Source organism: Dasypus novemcinctus, chromosome 8 (genome assembly GCF_030445035.2).
Source record: "Dasypus novemcinctus isolate mDasNov1 chromosome 8, mDasNov1.1.hap2, whole genome shotgun sequence".
Classification (NCBI taxonomy): domain Eukaryota; kingdom Metazoa; phylum Chordata; class Mammalia; order Cingulata; family Dasypodidae; genus Dasypus; species Dasypus novemcinctus.
The window spans coordinates 84,485,131-84,501,869 of NC_080680.1; the positions used below are offsets into that span (position 1 = coordinate 84,485,131).

Below are 16,739 nucleotides of genomic sequence, written 5' to 3' on the forward strand. Positions count from 1 at the left end.
AGTCAGGTGATCTTTCTCAGCCTCAGTTCTCGCCTATGGAAATGGAACACTGATGCCTAACATGCAGGATTGGCGTAGGGTTCTCCAAGCTAAGCTTTGAGAAGTGTCTGGCTCGCCAAATGGTAGCAGTTACCAATAACTGCATTTGGGGTTGCTGCCATCCAAGATTCAGGGCATTCCATGGTGTTTGCAGACTCCAAGGAAGAGGCAGGCTTCCCCTTGACTGGTGGTAATTTGGTCTTGCAAACAGATAGTCTTGTAAATCCCAAATTGTTTCTCAATCCCTGACAATAGCCCTCCATCCCCAGCAATTGATAGATTCACAGCTATTTGTAAGACAACTTGACAGCCACAAAGAGTCTTCACGAAGAGCAGAAGAGAACGCTGTGGTTGGTTCAAGTGTTTTCTGAGTGCCTGCTATACATACGCTAGGCACAGCACAGCAAGCCCTTGGTCATAGGACCTCCTTATTTGCCCAGTGAAGAAACTGACACCCAAACAGTGTGGTTACACACTCAAAGTCACACAGCTGGAGTTGCAACCAGGTTCAAATGAGTGCTCGGAGAGTCATTCCTCACATTAGCTGCTTAGGGGATATTCTCAAAAAAAAAAAGAGGGCTACTCACTACAAGATAGTCTCCTGGAGTCAGAAAATCAGTCCCCAGGGGCTTGGGTTCCTGGATTTGTCAACACTCTGAGCGGCTGTGAAATAGCTGCTAATTAAAAAGCATGGCTATCATATGGAGCTATAAAACAGTTTGTAATGGCAATGCTCTCTCTGAAACTGGTCATTACCATAGTAAGTTGACTCTTGAGCCATTAACAAGCTAGTCATGGGCTGCTTTTAAAATGCTATTACAATGCTGGGCTCATTAAACAGCTGGTGGTTCAGATTCCACCGACTGTCACTCTCCAGAAGAGCCGGCCTCTGGTGTTGCACACAGCTGGGTCCAGGGCCTGCTTCTGTCACCTTTGGTAAGCCTCTTAATCTCTCTGCATCTCAGTTTCCCTATTTGAAAGAAACAAATTGAGATGGTATGTCTTGACCTCATGGGGTTCCTGGTAGGAGTAGATATAGGAATGTGGGGTGCACCCAGTCTGGTGCTCAATGCTGGGCATGGCTTTGAGACAGTGGGGATTGCAAGTGTATGACAATCAGAGGCACTAAAACTGGCCCTTAATGAAATCAATAAAGCACTACGTGAACATACAGCAATTCTTATTTTTATGATGATCGGTTTGGATCAACTGGTAAGGAGGTCGATCCCAGAGGTGCTCTCAGAAGTCTGAATTTCAGAATATTTTAAAGGAAGTACCATTTTATTATTTTCAAGTTGTGTACAACAACACAAATTAACAGCTCAAGATGTCTCTCCAGGTAAAACTCTTGCTAAGCTGACTTCCTGTCAGTTGCTAACATTCGTATCATTAGAAATTGGCAGTGTCCACCCAATGGACCTGAGTACAGGTTTGGACATAGTTCAGACCTCCACTCAAACTTCCCTGTGCAAGGTGCTGCCTCTCCAAGCCTCAACTTAATAATAACCCCACTGCAGGCTTTTAGGAGGTGCAAATGAGGTGACGTGTATGTTTGTGACATGTTTAGCATGGGGCCTAGTCATTAATAGATAAGATCTATTTCCAAAGTTTCAAAAACGTGTTCTGTAAAGCACCCTCCTGAGAGTGGGTTTTCTTTTTTAACTTTGCCTTATTAGCCTTTTGTTTTTAGGTAGTGCAGGGCACACTTCTGTCTAGGTCAGGTCAGGTGATTTGAAAGTCTGACTTTTGATGTGTGAAGTGATGCAGCGGTTCAGTGGCAAGAGCCAGTAGGCAGATCAGGAGAGCTGGGCTCTAATCCTGCCTCCGAGACGACAGGGCAGACGTACTAGTCACCCAGGCTAGTCTATTCTTTACACACTCAGAGCTTAAATGGAGGTGAGCCGGACAATCGACAAGACCCCTTCCAGTTCTAAAATTCTCTGGTGCCTGGTCAGCAGAGCAATAAGCAACTTGGTTCACATCCTCATCCCCAACCACAAGCATTGCAGATGTCCATCTTCAAGCTTTCCCCCAGTCAGCCCTCTCTCCCCTCCCACCCCAACCATTTGTCATGCAGGAGGGATGGCTGCATTTACCTTCTGCTTTTTCTCCAGCTTAATGGCTTTTTGGGTGGCCTTCTGTTCCTGCACCCAGAGCTGCTGGTACCGGTGCTGCAGCAGATCAAAGAAGGGTGTTGAAGGCCTAGAGGGAAGTCCAGACAGGGCTTGAGGTCTTGGCAAAGTCAGTGTCACCCTCTCCTCACCGGGTGCCCACCTAACTTTCAGAGGCTGCAGAGTTGTGAAAGGCTCTCTCCCAGCCTTCAAAATCTGTGCAAGAAACAGGTGCCTTGTGTGATTCATTCAACAAACATTTACTGGATGCAGGTGGGCCCAGGGCTGAATGGTCTTGCTGCCACCAAGGAGCCTGCAGTCCCTCGGGCACTTTCCTGTGCTGAACGTTTTGTGTGCCCCAGTCCGTCACTGCACTGGAAGGCACTATTTTATCCCCCATCTTAGAGAGGAGGGGGAAAGGTCCCACAGCAGTGAGGGGCAAGGCTGAGAGTTAATCCTGCTCAGCCACAAGGCTCTGCTGCAACAAGGATTTCACTGCGTGTTCCCAGGTGAGGCCTAATCTTTAAACGTGTGGCCAGAGCTCCATGCCTTTGTTATTACATAATCTCTTTGTCTTTGAAAAATAGCAAATCAAAACTGCTGGCCAAGGCACACACTCCACAGATAACTCTGGTGCCTGGATTTGAAGACATGAAGGAGCCCATACCTTGGCTCTAAGCTTTTGCTTTTTGACAGCAAATATTTTTGACCAAAAAGTTCTTAAAAAGAAGAGGAACAAGGGAAGGTACATTAGGTGACTGGGAGCATCATATGAGGAGAGAATGCTACTCAAACCCTTCCTCAGATGCCATTGGCAGCAGTCCCTCCCATTTACTGTTTGGGGCCAGTCTTGAGGGGCACCTATGAGGCTGCAGGCCCATCCAGTCCACCTGACACTATAGAAATGCAAGCATTGTGTTACCGGATTCCCTTTCTGTAGTCATTGGTTGTCTACATTAGTTAGTGAGCTTCTAGGGATATTCCATATCCCAAAAATCTATCAGCAAATACCAGTATGAAATAAAATATGCACAAGGCAATTCATGGAAACATTATCTGTAATACAAAAGGCTGGGGGGGCGGGGAGTGGAATGTCTATCAGTGGAGAATTGTTGAAGAAACTGCGGTAGATCCAAATAATGGAGCACTATGCCACTGTAAAAAAGAATGAGGAAGAACTTTGTGTGCTACTATGAAGTGATCTCCTGGTTGTACTTTTAAGGAAAAATAAAGAAAAAAGGCAAAAGGCAAGGAGTAGAAAAATATGCATGACATGCTACCTGTTGTGTGAGAAAAGGGAGGAATCAGCATCCATTGGAGAAATGTCTGAGACATTTGCCTGGAAGGTCCCTGTCCAAGGAGCAAGGAAGTCATCAGAGGCTCCTGGAGGGCACGGCAATAGAATATATGGGCCAACTGGCCAAAGATGGGACAAGTTGGCATTAAGAAGAAAAATTACTGCCATAGTTTGAAATACATCATACACACACATCTACATATATCTATATCTACATATCTATAGCTATATCTGAATTCATAATAATACTAGGGGGAAAAGGAAACTTTCCTTGGTCAGCTTGGAGGTTGCTAAGCCACCAGATCATTTTTGTGAAAACAAAGAGTCAAGCTTCTCCCTGCCTTTCCTGTACAAACTGCATTTTAGGGTAACTAAATAGGTGATGAAAAAAAGTTTTTATAGAAGAACTAGAACCAAAAAAGGCAGGAGGAATGATAGACTTAGAAAAAGAATCACTATTTTGCAAATCCTGATGAAATAACGAATGTAATGCTCACAGTGATTGCTAAAACAGCTTTCCTTTGATGGGGAGCTTTACAATGGATGGGTCAAAGCAGATAGCAGCTGAACCAAATGATCGATTGGAGGCATGCAGCACTACCTACCAAGTATTTTATTAGAATCTAAAACTTCTTCATTCAAAGTATACAAAGAACTCTTAAAACTCAACAGTAAGAAAACAAACAACACAATTTTTAAAAATGGGCAAAATATCTGAACAGACACCTCACCAAAGAAGATATATAGGTGACAAATTAGCATACAAAAAGATGTTCAATGTCATTTGCTGTCGGGGAGTTGAAAATTGAAACAACCATGAGATACCGTTACACATATAGTGGAATGGCTAAAATTCAAAACATTGAATGCCAAATGCTGGCAAGCATGTGAAGTAACATGAACTTTCATTCATTACTGGTGGGAAAACAAAATGGTACAGTTACTTTGGAAGACAGTTTGGCAGTTTCTTACAAAGCTAAATATAGTCTTGCCATATGATTCAGCAATCACCCTCCTAGGTCTTCATCCAATTGTTTTGAAAACTCACAATGTTTATAGCAGCTTTATCCATATTCAGCCCAAACTGGAAGCAATCAAGATGTACTTCAGTAGATGGATGGTTTAACAAACTGTGGTATGTTCATACAATGGAATATTATTTAGCAAATTAAAAAAAAAAAAAGAGCTATCAAGTCACAAAAAGACATGGAGGAATCTTCAGTGCATATTGCTAAGTCCAATAAGCCCATCTGAAAAGGCTACACATTTTATGATTTCAAATATACGATCTGAAAAAGGAAAAACTATGGGGACTATAAAATGACCAGTGGTTGTCAGGGATTTGGGGTAAGGGGTCCAGAGGTGGGGTGGGATAAATAGGTAAAGCACAGTGGATTTTTAGAGCAGTAAAACTATTCTTTATGTCACTGTAATGATGGTTACTTGACATTATGCATTTGTCAAAACCCGTAGTATTTTACAGCATAAAAATTGTACCTTACTGTATGCAAATTTTAAAAAAATCATTTAGGAGGTTGCTAGGAATACAGACTGTGAACTCTACCTGTATTACAAATGTATGAAACAACCTCATGAAGAGGGTAGGAGGAAAAGGTGCTGACCTAAGTAACTTTGGAAATGAGTAGAGATGTAAGACTAAAGGCAAAAGAAATCACATTACAAAAATCAAATCAAAAGGGCTCAGAGACTTAAACACAAGAACCAGAACTATCAAATTTCTAGAAGAAAACATAAGGAAGCATCTTTAGGACCTTGTGTTAGGCAATGGTTTCTTAGACTTTTACCCAAAGTACAAGCACAGAAAGTCATCAAAATAAACTTTTGTGCATTGAAGGACTTTGTCACAAAAGCAAAAAGACAACCTAAACAATGGGAGAAAATATATGGAAACCACATATCCGATAAGGGTCTAATGTCCAGAATATATAAAGAAATCCTTCAACTCAGCAACAAAGACTAACAACCCAATTAAAAAGTGGGCAAAAAACTTGAATAGACATTTCTCCAAAGAAAATGCAAAAAAAATCCAGTATAATGTATATGAGGTGCAGAGGTGCCCAAAGATGTACTTACCAAATCCAATGGATGTGTCATGATGATGGGAACGAGTGTTGTTGGGGGGGGGAGAGGGGGGGTGGGGGGATGGGGTTGAATGGGACCTCACATATATATTTTTAATGTAATATTATTACAAAGTCAATAAAAAATAAAAAAATTAAAAAAATAAAAATAAAAAAATAAAAAATAAAAAAAAATAAAAAATAAAAAAAAAGATGCTCAACATCATTAGCTATTAGGGAAATGCAAATCACAATGATATAACATTTCCCACCCACTGAAATGGCTACCTTAAGAAGGAAAAAAAAAACAGAAAATTACAAGTATTAAGGAGGATATGGAGAAATAGGAGCACTCATTCATTGTTGGTGGGAATATAAAATGGTGCAGCAACTGTGGAAGACAGTTTGATGGTTTCTCAAAAAGTTAAGTATAGAATAACCATAGGACCCAACAATCCCACTACGTGATATATATCCAAAAGACCTGAAATATCTTGAACAGATATTAGCTCACAGATGCTCATAGCAATATGATTCACAATTGTCAAAAGATGGAAGCAACCCAAGTATCCATCAACCAATGAGTGGATAAATAAAATGTGTTATTTACGTATAATGAAATATTATCCAGCCAAAAAAAGGAATGAAGTTCTGATACGTGTGACACCATGGATGAAATTCAAAGGCATCAGGTTGAGTGAAATAAGCCAGACACAAAGGGACAAATATTGTATTATCTCACTGATATGAAATAATTAGAATAAACAAATTCCTAGAATTAGAACCTGGAGTATGGGTTACTACAGGTTCAGGTAGAGGTGGGAAATGAGTTAATGCTTAAATTGTACAGCATTTCTATTTGGGTTGATGGAAATGTTTTGGTAAAGTATAGTGGTGATAGTAGCATAACAATGAATGTAACAGTACTGAATTAGATACTTGAATGTGGTTAAAAGGGAAAATTTCAGGTTGCATATATGCAAGTAGAATAAAATTTTTAAATAAAAAGCATAGGACTGTAGAACACAAAGAAATAAAAAATAAATCTCTAAAAAAAAAGAATAAAAAGAAACAGGCAGAATTAATTTTACTAATTTTATTAACCTAAAATAGCCAAAATGTTATCATTTCAACATGTAACCCATATGAAAATATCAATGAGATATTTAAAATATTCAGTTTTTTAAATCTGAATTGAAATTAATTAAAATTACATAAAATGTAAAATTCAGTAACACTAGTTACATTTCAAGTGCTCAACAGCCACATAGAACTAAAGCTGCCATATATGACATGCAGCTCCAGGTCTAATATTCATGAGTTTATAGGAAATGCATGCTAATAAATACTACCATGAAGATATAGTCTGCCATGTTCAGAATGAGGGATCTTCCACAGGACAAATGACTCGATCACTTCAGCAAATGAATGCCATTGAAGGAAAGGGAAGAGAAGGAAGTGGTATAAATTAAAACTGACGTAAGAAACACATCAATTGAACGCAATGAGTGGACCTTGTCTGGATCCCAATTCAAAAATACTAGTAGTGAAAAGGTATTTTTTTAAGAAAACTTGGAAAAATTGAATATGGTCTGAGTTTTAGTTGCCATCAAGGAAATACTCTTAAATTGTGTCATGTATGATAATGATATTGTGATTATTTGTTTTAAGTCTTTATTCTTAGAGATACATACTGGAGGGTTTATAGGTGAAATAAAATGTTTTTTAGAATTTGATTTTTTTTAAAAACTCCATCAAAAATAAAATAAAAAGGTGAAACAAGAATATGGCAGTCTGTACTGATAATTGTTGAAGCTGGATGATGAGGGCTGATCACAGGAGTGTATTATACTATCTGCTACAATTTTGTGCATGTCTGAAATTTTTCATAATAAAAAGGAAAAAGAAAAGAAAAAACCACTAAATGGAGGTCTTTTTTATAATCTTCCATTTACTCATGAACAGCCCTAGTCATGTTCTCATTTCTTTTGGCCAGAGGTTCTCAAATTTTATGGTGCATAAGAATCACCTGGAACCCATCCCCAGAAGTTCTGATTCAGAAGGTGTGGGTGTTGCACCTGAGTAACAGCAATTTTGGCAAATAGAGGAAGTAGTACTCATACAGGGTAGAGTAGGTCGGACAGTGGCCCCTAACCCCCAGAACGTGTGACTGTGACCTTATTTGGAAAAAGGGTCTTTGCAGATGTAATTAAGTTAAGGATCTTGAGGTGAGAATTTATCCTGAGTTACTGGGATGGGCCCTAAATCCGACGACGAGTGTTTTTATAGGCGAGAAGAGCAGACACAGGCACAAAGAAGACCCTGTGAAGACGGAGGCAGAGACTGGGGTGATGCAGTCACATCCGAGGTGTGCCTGGAGCCACTGGCAGCTAGAAGAGGCAAGGGAGGGTTCTCCCCTAGCGCTTTGGAGGGAGCCACCCTGCTGACACCTCGATTCCCAACTTGTGGCCTCCAGAACTGTGCAAGACTACTTATCTATTGTTTCAAGCCACCAAGTTTGTGGCGATTTATTATGGCAGCCACAGGAAATGAATACACAGGGATTCCTTGGCCCACGCTTTGGAAAATGCCAGTAGAAACTTCTGTCCAGAATCGGTCCTTGTGACTAGAAATCATGAAAGTCATTTACAGCTGAAGAAACTTTGAATAGTACTGCACACGAGTTTCTGGGGGTTCCTGTCAAAGGCATGTTCTGGTTCAGTAGCTCTGGGGCAGGCCGGAGATGCTGCATCCAGGTACAGCGTTTTAAATCTTAAGCTTTATAGACGATCTAGCCTTGGGGCTCTTAGCCAAGGGTTTCAGGAGAACACCAGTCCCTCAAAGTTGCAAACAACCATCTCTGAGCTGGTATGCAAGGACATGTATTCGGGGGAGAGGATCCACACCTTTTACCAGATTTTCCAAGGTGCAAGTGCCCAAAAAACGTTCAGAACCTTTGATCCTTCCAGTGTCCTTATTGCACAGACAACAGAATGAGCAAATGGAGGTACCCAGAGGAGAAATGATCCCCAAGATCATACAGCTAAGGACCAGTGATTGCAAACTGGGGTTTTGTTTGGCCTGCATACAATCTTAAAACACTTTGAAGAGAGTCCCATTCATCAGTTGTATGGGATCAAGCCCCCTTTCAATTAGAGGTGGAGTGGACATCACCATCTCAGAATCCTCAGGATTGGGGAATAAAATATGGAATAGAGTGGACTTACTGGTGTTCTACTACAGACTTATTGTCATTCTAGCAATGGAAGAAATTACAACATTGAGGCAGAAGCAGTGGCCACTGGAGTTGCTGAAGGCAGGGAGAGGGAAAAAGAGGTAAAATACAGGGATATTTTCAGGACTTGGAATTATCCTGAATGACAGTGCAACGACAGAAACAGGCCATTATATATCCTGCCATAACCTACAGAATTGAGTGGGAGAGAGTGTAAACTATAATACAAACTATACTCCATGCTTAGTGGCAACACTCCAAATGTGTTCATCAATTGCAGTAATGTATGTACCACACTATTGAAAGAAGTTGTTAATGTGGGGAAGGGTGGGAGGTATGGGGAGTGGGGCATATGGGAATCTCTTATATTTTTGTGTGTAACATTTTGTGTAATCTAAGTATCTTTCTAAAAAAATAAAAATTATATTAAAAAAAAGTCTTTGAAATTGTTGCCAATGCTTTAGAATTGGGAAACTTTACATAAAAACCCAAATTTCCAGATTTTCTTGAAAACTTGGGAGCTCTGACTATGTGGATCTACATCCCCCATGTGGCAATAATTGGCTAGAGCTGAGAATCAACTGCTCCCTTGAGCCCCAGTCCTCACCCTTCCCTATTATTCCTTTTACCAGGAGGCTAGCTCTACTAGGCTGCTGGGCCCTCTCCAGGTGTTAGAATTTGTGGCCCCTGAGACAAACACCAAGTGAACTGGACCCTAAATCTCCCTTCCCCCCAACTCTCCCCTAGACTTACCTGTCTATACTCTGGGTACAGCCTGCTTGGGGATTTGCCTTTCTCCACATGGATCTCTTTGGGACTGGACTGAGCTGCCCCCCATGGGCCTCCCAGCCTTCTCTAGGGCTCTCTTTGAGCTGGAGTTTCAGAGGCTCTGAAATGCCACTTGTTTCAGAGGTCTCTTTACAGGGCAGCCAGTAGTACGTCTACAAACAGAGGCTGTTTGTTTTCCAACTCCTTTACTCCTGTGGTGACTTTTATTACTTAATTATTACACACCCCATGCCTCTGAGCAGCCTAATTTATGGCCTTGTTTTCTAATGACAGTAGATGTGTAACATTGCAATATCTACCCCAAGAGGCCATTCACAACGGAAAAGCTATCTTCCCAGCAGCCCCACTGCATACATCACCATGAACCTACCCTACTTTGCAGCCCTCCTGCAGCCTCCACTGACTGCCTTTGTGTCCTGCTCTGGCCAGCAGTTCTCATTACTGGGACAGACAGGCCTCAGAGCATGAAAATTAACCAAAAAACCTTGTAAGCAGTGATGGCCCAAGACCTAGTTGAAGGAAATCTGACACATTTTGCCCATTCTGCTCTGGCTCATTAACTTGGATAAAATGGTAAAGATGCTGGTCTAACATGGGGGAAAACCCAGGATATAAATCAGATCATATCACCCTTTGCTTATCACCCACAGTGGTCTCTCATTTCTTAGACTAAATCCAATCTCCTTGCGATGACCCAGGAAGCCCCTCCAGGTGTGGCTCCTGCCTTCCCTCCTCGACACTCACTGTATCCCTCACTGTTAACCTACCCCTCCTTTTGGTTCCACCAAGCCCTTTCCGCTGCCCGGAATCCTCTTCCTCTAGTTCAGCACGCGTTTGGCTTGTCCTTTGCCTCAGCTGTTGTGTGCCTTCCTCTAAGGGGTTATCCCTGACCAGCCCATCCTAAAACCAGCCTCACCATGTAGCTAGGGATAAATTTAACCAAGGATATAAAAAAGACTCATGCACTGAAAACTACAAAACACTGCTGAAAGAAATTAAAGAAGTCCTAAATATATCCATGTTCATGGATTAGAAGAGTTCATTTGTTAATATGTCAATATTACCCAAAATAATGTACAGGTTCAATGCAATTCCTATAAAAATTCCAGCAGCCTTTTTTTAAAAATCAGAAATGGAAAATTTGATCCTCAAATTCATATGGAACAGCAAGGGGCCCCAAATAGCCAAAGCAATTTTGAAAAAGAACAAAGTTAGAGGACTCACACTTCCCAATTTCAAATTGTTCTACAAAGCTACAGAAATAAAAACAGTGGTACTAGCATAAGGATTGATAAATAGACCAAATGGAACAAACTTGAAAGTCCAGAAATAAATGACCCATACATTTATGGCCAACTGATTTTCAACAATACAAATCAAAGCCACAATGAGATACCACTTAAGACCCACAAAGATGGCTATTAGTAAAAAGTGGAAAATAACAAGGTATAGAAAAAATGCAGAAAAATTAGAACTCTAATGCATTGTTGGTGGGAATGTAAAATGGTGCCACTGCTGTGGAAAACAATATGGTGGCTTCTCAAAAAATTGAATATGGAATATGCCATATGACCTAGCAATCCCACTTTCTGGTGTATATCCAAAGAAAGTGAAAACAGGGTCTCCAAAAGATATGTACACCAATGTTGATAGCAGCATTATTCACAATTGCCAAAAGGGGGACACAACCCAAGAGTCCAACAACAAATGAATAGATAAATAAAATGTGAAAACACTCACAATGGAATATCATTCAGTCATAAGAAAGATGAATTTATGGGACATGCTGCAACATGGAAGAACCTTGAAAACTTTATGCTCAGTGAAATAAGCAAGGCACAAAAGGACTAATATTGCATGACATCACTTATAAAATGACTAGAAATAGCAAATTCACAGAGATAGAAAGTAGATTGAAATTACCAGGAAATAGGGAATTTAGGAAAGGGAAATGTTATTTTGGAAAAATTTAAAAATTAAAAAAGAAAGATGGTAATAAAAGCTGGTAAGGATACAGAGGAACTAGATCTCTCATACATTGCAGATGAGAATGTAAAGTGGTATAGACACTCTGGAAAATATTTTGGCAGCTCTTTTAAAACTACACATATACTTACCATAGGGCCCAATAATTGCTTGCCTGGGCATTTATTCCAGAGAAATGAAAATTTCTGTTCACACAAAAACCTATACATGGATGTTCATAGCAGCTTTATTTGTAATAGCCCCAAACTGGGAACAACCAAAATGTCCTTCCATGGGTGAATGGTTAAACGAGCTGTGATACATCATACCATGGAATACTATTCAGCAATAAAATGGAGTGAATTACTGATAAATACAACAACTTGGTTGAATCTCAAAGGCAATATGTTGAGTGAAAAAAAAGCCAATCCCCAAACATCATACACCGTGTGATTTCATGTATACGACATTATCAGAATTTGTCAGGGATCAGGGAATAGCAGATTGCTCTGGGGTAGCATGAGGGAGATCTTTGTGGTGATGGACCAGTTCTGTATCCTGATTGTAGTAGTGGTACACAAATCCGTGCATGTGAAAACATTGCATAGAACTGATGCACACACGCACACTCAAATGAGCACGTGCAAAACTGGCAAAATCAGAATGAAGTCTGTAGGTTGTACCAATGTCACTTTTTTGGTTTTGCTATTATAGTATAGTTATGTAAGATGTTACCATTGGGAGAAATTGGGAGAAGAATGTATGGGACTCCTCTGTACTATTTTTACAACTCCCTGTGAATAAACAACCACTTCAAAAAGAACATTTTAAAAAATTCAATTAAGCATGCTAGAGGAAAGACTGAAAGAACTTTCCATTCTATATAAAAAATTACAAACTTATTGTCATATGAAGAGGTAATCAAAAAATTGGAATCAAAAAGGAAGTGGGGAAATCAATATGGGATGTATCAGACAATTTTTAAAGTATGTATTTTTGTGATGTTTGTAGTATTTGTCAGCTTATTTAAATTTGTAATTTTTAATTTAATTTTTCATTCTAATTAATTGTTTTGTGATTTTTAAAAAGTGTGTTAATTGCTTGTTTATCAAGATAAATTATGCCTTAGCCCACACCTTCAAGTTTCATATCAGAAATATAGTGACAAGTATCCATGGAATCAAATTCAAAGAAATTCTTTATATTCCAAAATCACTTTGTGCTCTGAAAGATACCAGTCTTCCTCATTTCCTCAAACTCTTTCATGGAATCATAATTTCTGTAGGAATCTGCATATACCACAGCAAACTTATAGAGAGCAATGATCCCCAGGGATATAATGAACAATCCAACAATATGAAAGGCCAAGCCTTGCATCTGAGGTTTTGCAAAAGCACTGGAGACATGGTAGCTGTTCTCATTAACACCAGTGTCCTTCCTGACTGACGGGGAAATGGACCTGTATTGGTAATTTTGAGTCTTCTTAATGAAGGTCCCCAAACTTGAACAAGCTCCTGCTCACAAAACCTGGAAACTGCCCTTGAGTGCAGGGAAGAAGAGGTTGTTGTTTCTTCTTTTTTTTTTTAAGATTTATTTTTATTTCTCTCCCCTTCCCCCCTCCCCCATCCCCCCCCCACACCCCCCCCCCCCCGTTGTCTGCTCTCTGTGTCCATTGGCTGTGTGTTCTTCTGTGTCAGCTTGTATTCTTTTCAGTGGCACTGGAAATCTGTGTCTCTTTTTGTTGGGTCATCTTGCTGCATCAGCTCTCTGTGTGTGCAGCACCACTCCTGGGCAGGCTGCACTTTTTTCGTGTAGGGCATCTCTCCTTATGGGGCACACTCCTTGCCCATGGAGCTCCCCTACGCAGGGAACACCTCTACATGGCATGGTACTCCTTGCTTGCATCAGCACTGTGCATGGGCCAGCTCATCACACAGGTCAGGAGGTCCTGGGTTTGAACCCTGGACCTTCCATGTGGTAGGTAGACGCTCTATCAGTTGAGCCAAATCCACTTCCCTGTTTTTTCTTTTAATTATAAGAGCATATTATGTACAAACTCATCTCAATAAATGTGAAAGCCAAAACAAAATGAGGATATTTCTGGGAAGATAAAAAATTGGAAGTTGACTGAAGTCTCTATCCAAACCATGGGTAACAGGCCCAGGTACCTTTTTACAGACATGCTCTCCCAAACATGCCATAGGAAGTATTCTAGAACACTTAGAAAAAGTTTCCCAAATCATCTTATGATTGCAAATCCAGACAAGGAGAGCACACACACCACTGGTCAGTCATTTATAAGTGCCAATGAAAAAAATACTGACTAGAATACTACCAAATCAAATTGGGCAATACATTAACAGAAGACCCTCTTGTAACACCCTCTGTCTACCCTGGAGCCCGGGGTGGGGAGGTGGGGCAGAAGCTGGACATAGGGATGCGCTTGCTCCTTGCTTCCCACTGAAACAGCCAATCTGAGGAGGAAAGACCCTTAACTCCAGGGGAAGCAGAGCGTTTTTATTACACTGGACTAGATGCATTAAATGCTGAAGTGAGATAGTCTTTTGTCATCGTAATGACCAGGAAATCCTGGGGCGCCTTGGATTTCACCCGGAGCCGGGAAAGAAGTTGACCCTCAGAGGAGGTTTGAACAGGTGCTGAGGCAAGGACTTGGGTGTTTTCAAATTCCCCTGCACCGCCCACTTGTTCACTGGCTGGACACATTTGAAGAAGTGATGGCACATCATCTTTATGAAATATTCTTTAACTGGCCAAAGAACAAAGTGGCTAGAAGAGGCCAGAAATTCTGCCTCAAGACTACCAGATCAACTTTTGCCTGAGTTTCCAGCCCGATGGCCCGCCCTACAAACTTCAGACTTGGCCTTCCCCACAATCGCGAATCCTGACTGACACAGAGCAGAGCCTGCCTGTTGTACTGCAGGGCCCCGGGCTTTCCCAGACACCTGCCAAATATAAAACAAGTTGGGGGAGGTGTAGAAGCACCTCCAAACACGTGCCGCTGGATGGGAAAAAGCCTGGAAGGAGGCCCCCGAAGAGGTCAGCGGTGAGGTTCACGGGGAGGGGAGCGGAAACGGTGGGCAGGCTAAAGGCGGCCTTTTGCTTTACAGTCTGACTCTTTCGCAACAAATAAAGTGGGGGGGGGGGCAGAAAAGAGAAGAAAACTGCCTTGAGAGGCGGAGGGACTTGCTGGAGGCCACACAGGAAGGGGAGGGGCTGACAGATCAGGACCCCCCAACAGTGTCAGGCCACAGCCTCACCTGCCCAGACAGACCCTCAGTAGACGTAGGACCCGGAGCTGTTGTCTCCTTTTCCACCACAAGCAGCTGAGGGTGACCGGCCCTTCGGAAGGGCCTGGGGCAGGATCCTTGACACCTTGGAGGACCCTGGCCGCACATCGGGGATTTTTAGCATTTCTCCCTACACTTGACCCTTCCAAGATGCATCTTTATGGGTCATTTTTCCTGTTTTCTTCCAGAACTATTTTTATTGCTACCTGAAAGCACAGTTCAATGTTTTGTTTTGTTTTGTTTTGTTTTAATGTAAATGTAGTTCCTTTTTGTTAAAAAAAAAGCATTTTTCCACCCCAAAGTGGATGAATTTTGCCACAGGCTGAGAGCCCCTGCGGTAACAATTACAGCCATCCTATCTGCGGCTTTCTTTTGAGGGGCTGAAGTGGTTTCAGGTAGAAGATCTTAATTATTTATCCTCACTAAATGAGGATGGGAAAGGTGTGAGTGGGGAGGCAGAAGCCCAGAGAGGTCAAACGGCTTGCCCTGGGTCACACAGCAGACTTTGGCTATAAAGCCTGGACTCCTACCCCTCAGGCTACAGCAGCTCCTAACAGAGAACTTAAATCAATTTTCAGAAAGGGCAAGGCAGCTAAGGCGGAACTGTACTGCCCTGCCACCTAACTGCGGACAGAGCCCTGGAGCCAGGCAGCCTGGCTAGCGTAATATAGGACCCCAGGCTTCCTGAGACACTGTCCTCTGTCTCTGGGCCCCGGCAATAGCCCCCCCATCTGGTCCCCTGCCCCCAACCCTCCACCCAGGGGCAGAGGCTTTTTCAAAAATTCAGACATGACCCTGTCTTTCTTCAACCAGCGGGGGCTTCCCATTGCCCTCAGGTCACAGTGCACAATTTTCAAAGGTCCTGTGCTCTCTGCGTCCCTTGCCCACAGAAAGGAGCACCAGGCACCTGAGGACAAGCCTTTGGGGTCTTCATTTCTTTCTCTCTGTCATGGGTGCCCATCCATTCCAGCCAGCATGTCAGAGTGGACCCTGGATTCCTGCTGCCACTTCCCCAGGAGAACCAAGGACCTGCCCAGGACGGGGAATGCAGTGGAAGGGGCCCCTTCCTGAGGAGGAATGGGAAGGATTCCTGGGGCTGAGATGAAGGCGGGGCGCGTGTCCTCTGAGAGCCCATCCAGTCCAGGAAGTCTGCGATCCTCAGACGCATTCGTTAGGAATCTTGACAAAAGGTAAAAAGTCATTCAGCCTTGTCAAACAGTCTGTGTTTCTGTGTGACTTACTGGAAGGGCCCCCCAGAGAGCCCTGGGGTGGAGATGTGGGGTGGAGCGCTGCTCCGGAGAGGGACTGCCCCCCAGCCACCCGGCAGGTCTAGGCACCCAGACGGTCAAGGCTCCTTGGAGCCTGGAGGGAGAGGAGGGGGAGCGCTGGCGAGGCCTGTGTCTGGAGAGGGGCTCCTGGCAGGGAGGGCAGAAGGAATCAGGCCAAGTCCATCTCAGAGTTCAGGACCTTGGTCAGGGCCAGGAGTCCCCTGGAGGTGGGGAAAGGGACTGACTACAAGGGGCCTGGGGGGACTTTTGGGGGTGAGGAAAATGTTGCATATCTTCCTTGAAGTGGTAGATGCCTGGGTGTATAAATTTGCCAAGCTCATCCAACTCTCGACTTTAAATGGAAACATTTTATTGTACGTAAATTAGGCCTAAAAAAGTTGCTTAAAACAAACAAACTAGAAAGACCAGACTGAGGAGAAAATATGTGAGGAAGGAGACATAACAGAGGAAGGTCCTTGTGAAGGTAGTAGGGAGCTATGGATAGTTTCTGAGCAAGAGGGTGGGGACACGATGACAGTCACTCTTCAGGACTGTTAGGGTGGTGACACAGCGGATTAGCCTGGCATGAGAGAAAGGATGCAGATTTGAGAGCTGGATCCAAGGTCATTCCCAGGGGAGGAAATAC

At 42.5% G+C, this 16,739-nt stretch overlaps 1 protein-coding gene across 1 annotated transcript in view; it reads right to left on the reverse strand.

Annotated features, from left to right (window-relative positions):
- The window catches only part of CFAP77 (cilia and flagella associated protein 77), a 146,621-nt gene that overhangs the window by 34,327 nt on the left and 95,555 nt on the right, over positions 1-16,739 (reverse strand). The window contains exon 4 of the mRNA XM_004475990.4: positions 2,136-2,241. Within this exon, the coding sequence (XP_004476047.2) occupies positions 2,136-2,241 (106 nt within the window). The remainder of the gene's footprint in view (positions 1-2,135; positions 2,242-16,739) is intronic.